At 42.1% G+C, this 14,331-nt stretch overlaps 1 protein-coding gene across 2 annotated transcripts in view; it reads left to right on the top strand.

The window, feature by feature from the left end:
* The first annotated feature begins 1,519 nt into the window (after positions 1 to 1,519).
* The window catches only part of LOC144932668 (cell adhesion molecule DSCAM-like), a 79,612-nt gene continuing 66,800 nt past the window's right edge, over positions 1,520 to 14,331 (top strand). For both annotated transcript variants that reach the window (XM_078856978.1, XM_078856980.1), the window contains exons 1-2: positions 1,520 to 2,038; positions 6,506 to 6,556. In XM_078856978.1, coding sequence (XP_078713104.1) covers positions 6,545 to 6,556 — 12 coding nt within the window. In that variant the 5' untranslated portion in view covers positions 1,520 to 2,038; positions 6,506 to 6,544. The remainder of the gene's footprint in view (positions 2,039 to 6,505; positions 6,557 to 14,331) is intronic.

Raw genomic sequence — 14,331 nt, forward strand, 5'->3', positions numbered from 1 at the left:
ATTTAAAAACAATACACCAAACGAGTCGCACTACCTGCCCACGAACAATTGGCCATTTCGTCGTTAACGATGCACGTGCAGCGGCTCTCTTGCCAATCCACTGCTGGATGAAGGGGCCCACGCACTCCTTAGCAGGTTACTTCACCACCGCCGGTCAGTGCCGGTGGCGAAGCATGGACATTTGGGAAGCACCGGCGTTGCAACGATCACATCGGTGGCTTTTTCCTGCCTTTTTTGTTTAAAATTCAAGGTGGTCGCCCACCCCAAACGCTGTCCAGGTCAAAAAAAATATCTGGCCCAGATTGAGGTCCTGGGTGATTTGGTTATAGGCAACACGAATGACTGACAGGGTTGGAAATTCCACGTTCAAGTGGCTGGGACGAGTCCATCCGTAATAACGAAAACTGTTGGGACCTTCCACAAAATTGACCAAATTTTTATCATCCCCCCCTCCACACACCAAAGTCAGAGTGATGATCATTCGGTAGTCTGTAAATACAGACACTTGTATTAATTTATAATAGCACTGTACTGTAATTTAATTGCAAAATCAATACTTTATAATGGAATTACAATTAGAATTCTGGGCAATTATAATAATACATAAATCAGGTCTTAGGTCTATGTGGCGGTCAGCACAGGGCAGGGCAAACACATCGATTGTTGTACTGTACTCCTATGCTCCCCCCCCTACACTCACCAACCCGCACTGACCAGCGGGGTGAAGTATGGTCAGAAATCCTCTCCGGGACTCCGTATGGCGTAGATTCACTCAGCAGAAGGTTTGTGCAAATGTGACTGGATACAATCACATTTGCTAATCGATAGTTCAAAGTTCATGTAGCATTCTATTTAGGGAGTGCGTGCTATCTTGGTGTGGTCTGGGACTGTTGATGTTTTTGCTGCCTTGCCCAAGGCTTGATGAATGGGACTCATAACTATTCATATTTCGTAACTTGATTACCATTTTCTCTATTTTGCACTCCGATCATTGTGGTTATTATTTCATGTTGTAACTTCTATTAAACATCTATTAAAAAGAGTTTCGTGGCTCAGGATTTTCCAGTCTAAATATTCTGATGCTGAAAGGGCATTGGCAAAAGGGAGCTGTCCAATCTACCCATCTTAAGCGCATATTCCCACGTATTCCACCCCAGCAGTATTCATTCTACGACGGAAATCATGTGCTATGTTAGAAGGGCCATTGCCCGAAACGTCTCCTATTAAGGGCCACAGCGCTGGGTTATTATTTTACTCCTTGTGCACCAAGAAGCAGCAGCATCAGCATCACCAAATGCGTTAAATTATCCAGGAAATCGATCCATTTAACAGAGAGCACGCATCGAAATCGACGCAAACGCACTGGGGAATATCGCCTAAATTTGAATCGATTCCAATGACCGAGCAGTATAATGAGAATCGGTAGTCGACGTTAGTGCGCCACCTCGTGGTGTAGTATGAACAAGGATTTGGCGGCGTGGTGGTGGTGGTAGGGGGGGGGGGATTACCATTGGGGAGGGGGTGGGTGGTGGTGGTGAAGATCCCGGTCAGCAGAGAGAGAGAGATCATCACAGAGGGACGGAAGACACGTCCAAGCTAGCTTCTATTTTATATAAACACCCCCTCCTCCTCCTCTTCCATCACCAACATCGTCGTCTTCGTCGTCGTCACCATCGGAAGAGCAACAAACATTTGAGTGGCTTGAGACACACGGGGCGATGATGCAGCGAGGGGGTGGTGGGATTCGGTCGCGTTTTGTAAATCCTGGCCAGGCAGGTTTTTAATACGAAAAATAAATTATTACGTGAAAGTGGAGAGAGAGAGAAAAAAAAACAATCGTGGGTTTGTCGGCAGCCAAGAGAGAGGGGAGGGCGAAAAAAAAAATTTGTAAACGTTACAAATAAATGTAAGCAATTATTTATATATTTGAAATAAATCCAAATGAATTTCCTATATCTATATATGAACGATTACACAGAGACGAGGGAGTGAGGAGGAAGGAAGCCACCAGCGAGAAGGCGACGTTTTTTTATACAAGGTCGGTGTGGATGTGTCAACATCACACGTGTCTGTGTGTGTGTGTGCCACATACAATCTGTGTGTGATGTGTCACTCTGTGTTCATGCAGTGTGTGGCATTGTGTGTTAATTCGGCGTGTGATGCATCATTGTGTGTGTCAATTCAGCGTGTGATTAATCATTGTGTGTCAATTCAGCGTGTGATTAATCATTGTGTGTGTGTGTGTCAATTCAGTTCGATGTATCAATGTGTGCCACTGTGTCAATTTGTGTGTGATGTTTCATTGTGTCAATCGAGCGTGAGATGTGTCATTGTGTCAATACAGTGTGCTGTATCACCGTGTGCCACTGTTATTTCAGCGTGTGATGTATTGCTGTGTCACCGTGAGTGTCAATTCGATGTGTCATGTATCTGTGTGCCAATTCAGTATATGATGTACCATTGCGTGTCAATGCAGTGTAATGTATAATTTTGAGTCAGTTCATCTGTGTGATGTATCGTGGTGTATGTGTCTGTTCAGTGTGATTTACCATTGTGTCAATTCAATGTGATGTATCAGTGTGTCAATTCAATGTGATGCATCATTGTATGTCAATTCAATGTGTGATGTATTAGTGTGTCAATTCAATGTGATGTATCATTGTGTCAATTCAATGTGATGTATCAGTGTGTCAATTGAATGTGATGTATCAGTGTGTCAATTTAATGTGATGTATCAGTGTGTCAATTTAATGTGATGTATCAGTGTGTCAATTCAATGTGATGTATCATTGTGTGTCAATTCAATGTGATGTATCAGTGTGTCAATTCAATGTGATGTATCACTGTGTGTCAATTCAATGTGATATATCAGTGTGTCAATTCAATGTGTGATGTATTAGTGTGTCAATTCAATGTGATGTATCATTGTGTCAATTCAATGTGATATATCAGTGTGTCAATTCAATGTGATGTATCAGTGTGTCAATTGAATGTGATGTATCAGTGTGTCAATTCAATGTGATGTATGATTGTGTGTCAATTCAATGTGATGTATCAGTGTGTCAATTCAATGTGATGTATCATTGTGTGTCAATTCAATGTGATGTATCAGTGTGTCAATTCAATGTGATGTATCAGTGTGTCAATTCAATGTGATGTATCATTGTGTCAATTCAATGTGATGTTTCATTGTGTGTCAATTCAATGTGATGTTTCATTGTGTGTCAATTCAATGTGATGTATCATTGTGTGTCAATTAAATGTGATGTATCAGTGTGTCAATTCAATGTGATGTATCAGTGTGTCAATTCAATGTGATGTTTCATTGCGTGTCAATTCAATGTGATGTATCAGTGTGTCAATTCAGTGTGATGCATCATTGTGTGTCAATTCAATGTGATGTATCAGTGTGCCAATTCAATGTGATGTATCAGTGTGTCAATTCAATGTGATGTATCAGTGTGTCAATTCAATGTGTGATGTATCATTGTGTCAATTCAATGTGATATATCAGTGTGTCAATTCAATGTGATGTATCAGTGTGTCAATTAAATGTGATGTATCATTGTGTCAATTCAGTGTGATGTATCATTGTGTGTCAATTCAATGTGATGTATCAGTGTGTCAATTCAATGTGATGTATCAGTGTGTCAATTCAATGTGATGTATCATTGTGTCAATTCAATGTGATGTTTCATTGTGTGTCAATTCAATGTGATGTTTCATTGTGTGTCAATTCAATGTGATGTATCATTGTGTGTCAATTAAATGTGATGTATCAGTGTGTCAATTCAATGTGATGTATCAGTGTGTCAATTCAATGTGATGTTTCATTGCGTGTCAATTCAATGTGATGTATCAGTGTGTCAATTCAGTGTGATGCATCATTGTGTGTCAATTCAATGTGATGTATCAGTGTGCCAATTCAATGTGATGTATCAGTGTGTCAATTCAATGTGATGTATCAGTGTGTCAATTCAATGTGTGATGTATCATTGTGTCAATTCAATGTGATATATCAGTGTGTCAATTCAATGTGATGTATCAGTGTGTCAATTAAATGTGATGTATCATTGTGTCAATTCAGTGTGATGTATCATTGTGTGTCAATTCAATGTGATGTATCATTGTGTCAATTCTATGTGATGCATCATTGTGTCAATTCAATGTGATGTATCATTGTGTGTCAATTCAATGTATCAGTGTGTCAATTCAATGTGATGTATCAGTGTCAATTCAATGTGATGTATCATTGCGTATCAATTCAACGTGATGTATCATTGTGTGTCAATTAAGTGTGATGTATCAGTGTGTCAATTCAATGTGATGTATCATTGTGTCAATTCAATGTGATGTATCATTGTGTGTCAATTCAATGTGATGTATCATTGTGTGTCAATTAAGTGTGATGTATCAGTCTGCCAATTCAATGTGATGTATCATTGTGTGTCAATTCAATGTGATGTATCATTGTGTGTCAATTCAATGTGATGTATCATTGTGTGTCAATTCAATGTGATGTATCAGTGTGTCAATTCAATGTGATGTATCATTGTGTGTGTCAATTAAATGTGATGTATCAGTGTGTAAATTCAATGTGATGTATCATTGTGTGTTAATTCAATGTGATGCATCATTATATCGGTGTGTGATGTAGCATTATGTCAATGCAGTGTATCATTGTGTCCGTCCAGTGTTATGTACCATTGTATCTGTGTGTCAGTTCAGTGCGTGGTGTATCATTCTGTAAGTGCCAAATCAGCAATGGGACATGGAGACGCCCTTATCCAGCAGTGGATTGATCATGGCTGATGATGTGCTCTTATCACTTGTCAATGAATAGTGTGATTTATCACTGTACGTTTCGTGGTATCACGTCATCAAGTCAGTGCGCAAGCTATATGTGTGTAATTGTTACAGTGTGCCAATGTATCACACGTGTGTGTGTGGTGCACGTGTGTGTGATGCACGTGTGTGTGATACACGTGTGTGTGTGATGCACGTGTGTGTGTGTGATGCGTGTGTGTGATGCACATGTGTGATGCACGTGTGTGATGTGTGTGTGATGCACGTGTGTGTGATGCACGTGTGTGTGATGCGTGTGTGTGGTGCACGTGTGTGTGATGCACGTGTGTGTGTGATGCACGTGTGTGTGTTGCACATGTGTGTGATGCGTGTGTGTGTGATGCACGTGTGTGATGCACGTGTGTGTGTTGCACGTGTGTGTGATGCACGTGTGTGTGATGCACGTGTGTGTAATGCGTGTGTGTGATGCGTGTGTGTGATGCACGTGTGTGTGAGATGCACGTGTGTGTGATGCACGTGTGTGTGAGATGCACGTATGTGTGATGCGTGTGTGTGAGATGCACGTGTGTGTGATGCACGTGTGTGTGATCCACGTGTGTGAGATGCACGTGTGTGTGATGCGTGTGTGTATGAGATGCGTGTGTGTGAGATGCACGTGTGTGTGGTGCACGTGTGTGTGATGCACGTGTGTGTGGTGCACGTGTGTGAGATGCACGTGTGTGTGTGAGATGCACGTGTGTGTGATGCACGTGTGTGTGGTGCACGTGTGTGTGATGCACGTGTGTGTGGTGCACGTGTGTGAGATGCACGTGTGTGTGATGCACGTGTGTGTGATGCGTGTGTGTGATGCACGTGTGTGTGATGCACGTGTGTGAGATGTGTGTGAGATGCACGTGTGTGTGATGCACGTGTGTGAGATGCACGTGTGTGTGATGCACGTGTGTGGTGCACGTGTGTGTGATGCACGTGTGTGAGATGCGTGTGCCACATGCTCGTGTCATGCCATCGTGGTCAACTCGGAATCTATCCACTGCTGGATGAAGGCCTCTCACGATGTTTTATCGATCCATTTCCATGGCTCCGTCTCCACGTCTGAACCGTGGACCATTATCAACCAATCCAGCCATGCCGTGCCCTGTATCTATCTGTGTATGTAATTTTGTCTTTGTGTCGTGTGCGTACAGTGTGTGTGTGGTGTATCATGTTGTGTGTGCTCAGTGTGTCTATCACGTATGTATCAGTGTGCCATGTGCCATTTCCGTGCTTGTGTGTGTCCTGTATGCATCTCCAGTATACGTCAGGTCTCGTCATGCATGATCAAATGTGCCTGCTTGTATGTCATGTTGAATCTGTGTATTACTGTAATGCATCTTTGCGTGCATAAAATAATAATTGATACGTTCGTGTGTAATTCACAAGTGGGCAATTAGGTGTATGTATTTGATGTATACGTCTCATCAATGTATGTACGTATCCTTGTGTATCAGACCTGCAATTCACGTTGAATCTGTATGCAGTGCATCTGTGCGAGTGTTTAAATTATGCTTCATATGCGGTATGCATCAAGGATCTTTGAGTCGCCGTGTATGTGTAGAAGATACGTTCGCATGCGTTCCATGGAAAGTATACAATTGAGTAAAAACGTGCTTAATTTTGCATGCATCTGTGTGTGTTGTGTTTGCATCTGTGCGTGTATCAGTGCGTGTGTGTGTGCGTACATCAGGGTGCTACAGGGAAAATGTACATACAGGTATGTATTTGTGTGCATATGTCCAAATTCGGAAATGTGTCAACGCAATATTGCGTGCGTGCGTGTGTGCAATTAATTTCAGTAATAAGTGCACGTCTATGCTATGAGCATATATACTTCACGGTATACGTAACATCCTGTAAGTACGTACTAATTTAAAGTAATCACGATGGCTATGCTGTACAGTGCAAACTTAATTGCAGCATAGTGTTGCATATTAAAATGCATTGCAATCATACAGTATGCAATTGCATAATACACATCACTATAAACTGTTGAGCACAATTCAGTAAATAGGTACGCTATGTATTATGAGTACGACGGTATCCCCCGCACGGTGTATGTGCACGTGCAGTATACCGTCACTTGCAAATATACCGTCACGTGCCACGCGTCACGTGACCACGCGTCAAATGATCACGTGCTCTCGTTGTGTGCACGTGGCACGCAGTAGGACACGATGCGATGTGAAATTGTGTACGCACGTGCCGTTTGTGATTGCTTTTCTAGGTATGTAACGCGGTCTTGTGTGCATGTGCTGCTCCATTGTGTACAGTGTTTGTCACACAGGCAACACATTGCGTGTGTGGTCATTTTTAGTCCCAAAAACATATCCCCTGTGTCGTCTTTAACAGTCTGTTTGGGGCAAGTGTTGTCAGCGAGCACTTATTTTAATTATACAGTATACACACACGTGCAATTCTAAGTTTATATACTGTGTACACCATAAAGACCCAATAATATGGATTCCTGCAGTCCTGAAAGCTTTAAGTCGAGACTCTGTACACCGTATGTGTACAGCAGTGGATTATGAAAAGGGCCCTCTGTACAAAGATACCCCAAATAGCCTTAACAGACTGTAGGGGCAAGTGCTGTTAGCGAGCACCTATGAAGGCCAGAACGGTACACGAACGAGGGGGTGGGTGGGCCAGCACCACGCCCGACCGCCTTTGTCTCCCCAGTGGTGTTTACACCGCACCAGGTACTCATTTAAGGCTGAGTCGACCTAGGGGAGGCCCAGGACCGGTTCAGATAATCGTCACTGGTGTTAGCCGTGAGCGTGAATCGAACCCGGGTCGCCAGGTTCATAGCGCAGCGCGCTAACCGCTACACTACCGCTCCCCATACACATACATGTGTACACATACATGTGAACACATGTTTAGACAGCTCTGATGTGTAAAAATATATAACACCATGTACAACATCACACTTCTTGGGCATACAGTAACGATCTTTTTTATTATGCTGATAACATCGTCTTTCGTATTTAAATAAAAAAAACCAGCATAGTCATTTGTATTAATTAGGTGTATACCCATGCCCTGTTGCTGCTGACGCAGCACATTGTTAATGGACACCCGTGGTATCCAACTCACTGCATACACACAATTGCACTGCATCATTGCGTGGGTATCCTCCCATCGTCGTCTTCCAAGACGTGGCACATCGTGGAAGATTTGGCCTCCAGAGCCCCCTCTAAAGGGAGGTGCTTCCACCACCAGCAGCGGTATCACCAAGTGATTGTTCAAGGCTTGCGCCTTTTTATTTCCTTCACAAACACATGTAGCACGCATGTACACTCGCCACAACACACGTGTCTCTGTGCCACATGCAGTGGAGGATTGGTGTGTTGGGTGTTTGCTCATGGTGGCAGAGGTGATGCAGTTTTGCCTTGTGGTAGCGACTGTGGTAATGGCAGTTCAAATTTGTGGGCTGTGATGGTGGTACTGTCATGTGGTTGCGGTGAGTGCCGTGGGTTTTTGGTGGCCGTGGGGGTGGTAATTGTGGTAATGGTAGTTCCTGTATAATTGTGGTGATGGGTAGGTGATCATTGTGATGGTGGTGGTGGCTGCAGTGCCGGCTGACTTTGCCATGTGGGGTAGCTGTGGTTGTCATGGTGACTGGTGGTAATGGGACAGTGTGTGGTGGGTTAAGAGTCATACAGTATTTGGGGTTGAGATTTTTTAAAGAACGTAATGATGGGTAGTTGTGTGTTTATGTCGATGGATATGATGATGTTGCTGTGTTCTTTGCTGCGAGAAGTGGGTAGGATTTGTGCTGTGATGGGTTGTGAGAGTGATGTGTTGGCATGGATTATAACAACGAAGGGCCCGGTCATTGTGGTGGTTGTAGAGAAGATTGTGTGGTGGTGATGGGATGTAGTGGTCCGAGGTTATTATGTTTATGGGTGAATGTGGTGGTTAGTGATGGGTTGTAGTGGTTATTTGTAAATGCAGTGGTCTTATAGTGATGGGTTTTAGTGATGATGGCTTATACTATCTCTTTTTACAGCTCCAGTGCTATGTTAGTTACGTGGATTTTTTTACAGTGTCTAAACACGCTGGTGAGTGTATATTGGTGAAGGTGGGCCCAGGACCGGTTCATAAATGGCTCGCCACTGATGATAGCTATTGCAGGTTCCCTTGATGGCTTACACATATTGGTGAATACAGTAGAGTAATTGTAGTACTGACCGATGGGTTAATATTCGTGGGTTGTGGGTGATTGTGGTTGGTGATGGGATTTGATTAGTGATGAGTAAATGTGATTGTTTCTGATGGATTAAATTCATGATGGGTAATTGTAGTGGTTATGTAGTGATGGGTTGTAGTGGTGATGGCATGGGTTTATAGTGGTGACGGGTTATATTTGGCAATGGGTAAATGTGGTGGTTATGTAGTGATGGGTTTTGGTGATGTCATGGGTTGTAGTGGTGATGGCTTATGTTTGGCAATGGGTAAATGTGGTTATGTAGTGATGGGTTGTAGTGGTGATGGCATGGGTTTGTAATTGTGATGGGCCATTGTGGTAGATATGGCTTCAGTCTCAAATGTAGGTCACGTGAACCCCCCATCTGTGAGCCTGCATGGGGTTTTGTGTTGAAATTCATTGTGTGCGCGCACACGTGTGTGTTAAGTGTGTGTATGTATAGATGTGTGTATGTGGGGAGTGGTAGTGTATCAGTTAGCGTGCTGCACTACGAACCAAGGGACCTGAGTTTGATTCCAGCTCACTGTCACCACCAGTGATAGCAATTATCTGAACCGATCCTGGGCCTCCCCTAGGCCAACTCAGCCTTAAATGAGTACCTGGTGTAGTGTGTAAACATCGTCTCTGGGGAGACAAAGGCGGCCGGGCGTGGTGTTGTGCACCCACCCCCTCGTGTGCCGTGCCAGCCTTCATAGTTGCTCGCTAACAGCAATTGCCCCAACAATCTGTCAAGGCTATACGGGGGATATTTGTCTTTATACATGTATTTAAAATCCATGTGTGTCTATTGTACGTGACATGTGTTGGTGCAGATTGAACCCACATTTTTGGTATACGCAATACAAACTGAGTTTAAAATGATCGTTTGACTCAGTCTATAATCAAGTCTAGAGTGTATAAAATGGGTATAACTTTTTAGAAAAGCAGTTAGTGGTCAGGAGGCTGATTGATTACAAGGTAATGTAGAATTTTCACCACTGGTTCATAGCGGTCAATTCAGTTATCGGAATCTTTATTTAGACTGGAGGAATTGTGGCAGGTCAGCAAGTTACAACAACAAACAATACAAAATAGAGAAAAGGTAAGCGAGCCACGAGTATATCAGTATAAATTGCAGAAGTACATAAATTCCTGACGATTTTCAACACTAAATGCAAGCTTGGGCAAGGCAGCAAAACAACAAAAACAGTCCCAGACCACACCAAGACAGCATCCGGTCCTTCAATAAAATTTTGCATCAAAATGTAACTATCGATACATGGGTAAGGATCAAAGTTCCAAATCACATGAGCAAATGTGGTTATATCCAGCATCAATCGTGCATAGACCAGAAAATCAGATGTCACCGGTTTGATTCGATCTCTCAGCGCAGCAGGTGAACTAATGGAAGGTATTTTTTTTAAATCCCCCTGCTTCTGTCCACACAGAAGTATAAATGAGCAATGCCATAGTCTGATCTATGTATGTACGGTATGTTGAACTTCCTTCGCACCGTACCTACACCACGCGATCTGCAGTTTGCGTGGTGTGGGGTCAAGTGTGGGTACTCATTCCTATGCCAAGACGTCTTGCCGGCATGGAAGAATAGACCATCTAACCTTCTAGACTCGAGGGGGTTTCTCTGGAGCGCCATCAAGTGCCACGGTCGCATGATGTTAACTACCTCTCCTGGTATACAGGAGCCTCCACATTTAGAATCAATATGCGGTTAGAGTATTTGGCTGATATACATTTCCACGTGATAAGCCACTTCGTTGAGCTATCATTCGTGGTCAGGTCGCTTCTGAAAATAAAGCTATACTGTCTAGCTCTGAGGGCCTTACCTGGTACAATAAAATTAGTTTATTTTTCAGTAGGGCCCTTGCACCAGCAGTGGCGTGAACAAGTACTTGGAGGGTTGCATCTTTAATTTGCGTGTCCTTATGTGGAGTGAATTGTATCCTAATTCACAATTGTCCTTATTTAGTACGTACAGTATAGGCATCTCAGTACAATATAAACATCTAATTCTTGACTTAAAGCTTTCGTGACTGCAGGAATTCATATTCTTTGGGTCTTTCGGTAAAGCCTCTTTTTTCACCTGAAAACGATTGCTTGTGTTGTGATCGAAACGTCGTGATATTGTTATTATTTTGATGATTTTTTTTCTTTCCACGTGGCTTTACTGAAAGACCCAAAAAATATCTAATTCTTGGTCTCCTTTATTGGGTAACCATCTGTCAAGTACAGGTACTGAACGACAAGACGTGTATAATAATAGCCTTTTGTCCACCCATTTCTGGATGAGGGCCTCCCCATACTTTACCACGCTGGTCAGTGTGGGTTGGTGAACGCTTGGGAGAACACGTGGGACGCATAGGGGTAGAGTACAACAATGGAATGTGCGTGCACTGCCCTTTGCTGCCCACCACGTGGCCCCTGTATATGTGTTACGCACGGTACAATATTTAAATTGAGTACATGTGTATCCGTCATGTCTAGGACAAACTTCATTTATCTGCGATTGTATCCGCGAATCTATTTAATTTTCTCACAAATCACAAAACATGATGGATAACAGGATACATTTAGCCACGTGACTCCCATTTGTCCGTGAACATTTCGCAGATAATAGGGTAAGGGGAGTTGTCCTGTATTGTCTACGTTTGCACGGATTTATTTTGTAATTAATTGTTGTACTGTACCCTGAACCATATTTTCCCTCATTCCAGATCTCTCTTGCAAAACACTCTGGTGTATCGTGGGAACCCAGATAGTCGAATACAGCAAAATATATATTGGACCACAGTATTGTAGTGCATACATTAAAATAGACCCTGTATTAAATAAATCACCAAAACTCTGGACCGCGCTTGCCATTCTCAAGTATCTTCACGCTTAAACAAATGCTGCTGACAAACATATACGAGTGGAACGCCAGACAACCACCTCATCCAGCAGTGGATTGACATTCTATAAATTAGTACAGTATTGTTCAACATATTCGTATTACAACGTAGGCACATTATCAACGAACGAATAGTATAGGCCTCTGCCCTATCAATTGCTATGGGTAATTGTGATGGTTAGATCATGGGTTTACTTGGTTATGTATGGGTATTATAGTGGTTTTGTAGTGATGGGTTGTTGGTGGTCATGGCATAGGTTGTTCATGGTGATGGTTGTTTTTGGCAATGTGTGAATAGGTGGTTATGTAGTGATTCGTTGCAGTGGTGTTGGATTTCATTGATGATAATTGTGGTTATGTAGTGATGGGTTGTAGTGGTGATGGTGTTTATCAATTGCTAAACCTACTCGCTTTGCATATGGGTGAGAGCCAATGTCTCGCATAGCAAAATGGCTCATCAACCATAACGGTGCACTTGTGTGGTGCATGTGGCTATGGATGTATTTGTCTAATTGTAGAAGTGTGGAGTGAGTGTGAATGTGTGTTTACGGGGATGTCTTTGTCTCTATACGGGTATGAGTGCAGTGGCTTAATTCGAACTGTCACATGGATTGCCGCACGGTATGAACTGCTGTAGCTACATGCTATGCATATGAATCCATGTGCAATACTGGACAACTATAAATTATTGTGCATCATTTATAGTGCAATGCCCGTGTCTAGCACGCACATTGTGCACTTGTACCATTGGAACCTCATTTGCCAGTAAAAAATATAATTGTTTTTTTACCCTTCTATCTGGCAACAAAACTGACACCTTTTTTTTACAAGGAGTCATGTTTACATAGACCACAATACCTGCAGTCATAATGCAAACAAAAAAACATAACTCTGATAATGTGCACTGTCCTTGAAGTTGATTGGTCCACACCCGAGACAGCTTTCCTTAGAGCCTAGTCTCACATGTAAAAAAAGGTGTCAGTGTTGTTGCCAGATAGAAGGGTAAAAAAACAATTATCATATTTTTTACTGGCAAATGAGGTTCCAATAGTGTAAATGCTTACCCCGAGCTCTCATACTCTGATGGTGCATTGTCTTTGAGTTGTGCGCCTTTTGGCGTCATCTGGTCCAACCCATGTGAGACTAGGCTCTAAGGAAAGCTGTCTCGGGTGTGGACCAATCAACTTCAAGGACAGTGCACATTATCAGAGTTATGTTTTTTGTTTGCATTATGACTGCAGGTATTGTGGTCTATGTAAACATGACTCCTTGTAAAAAAAAGGTGTCAGTTTTGTTGCCAGATAGAAGGGTAAAAAAACAATTATCATTGTGCACTTGTGTTCACGATTTACACGCTCTGGATTTCATCGTGAAGGTTGTCTTGGTAATACTGAAATAACTTTAATGTTCAACCAGCATTTATGTTACGCTGTTAATTTTACACTGCACTAATAGTATGCCTGACCCTCAGTTTAAAAAAAACAATAGATGGGGGTTTTAATTGGCTGCATTTATCTCAACTAAAGGGCCCTCTTTTCACACGTGCATGTTCTTAATTCTCAAAATACGTATTTCATAATTTTGTTCGAACCCATAGCACACGTGCAGTCGGGGGGATATTTCATAATGTGTGTGTGTAGGTAGGTGTTCTCTGCGTGACTGGCGTCTCTTAACTCATCTGATGCCACAAATAAAGCGTCCGTCACATTGCGTGGTGTTCGCAAGTAATTGCTATCCAACACCATAGCACGGATGTGCATAAGGGATTCCATTTCATAGTCACGATAATCCGCTTTTAAAATGTTGAACCCTCTATTGTAGACGAGGCAAATATTGCATTTGGATTTCCTAAGGTTGCGTGGTTGAGACCTTTACAGACATCGCAAATTTGCGAAATTTGCCCTTAAATCCGTGATTAATTTGTTACTGAAGTAATGGTATTGCGTACAGATGAAAATAGTAGCTCCTGATCAAACGTGCATCGTCAATTTAATGTACAGTTTTAGAATATTGTACAGTACTGTGATGCAGATAAAAAAAATTGTCATACAGGATTAATACATTTTGCAGTACACATAATACAGCTAAGAATCATTCTAAGATTGACAATCATAACAGAAATCATATAAAAAAAATGATTGTATTCCTGTGTTAAAATACAGTGGTATAATATATTACTACATTGTCCAGTATTGTATGAATACTGCTGTGTTAATACAACGCGAATAAAACATTGTAATGGAAAAAGTACGGTACCTAGGTTTAAGTTCTCTACTAGAAGTAATGAAAGCATTGCATATCTTACAGTATCACAGTACTGCATTGGTAGAGTTATATTAATTACATCAATTATATGCTGTAATATACAACAATAATTAAGGAAACTCCTAACACG

Source organism: Lampetra fluviatilis, chromosome 5 (assembly GCF_964198595.1).
Source record: "Lampetra fluviatilis chromosome 5, kcLamFluv1.1, whole genome shotgun sequence".
NCBI lineage: Eukaryota > Metazoa > Chordata > Hyperoartia > Petromyzontiformes > Petromyzontidae > Lampetra > Lampetra fluviatilis.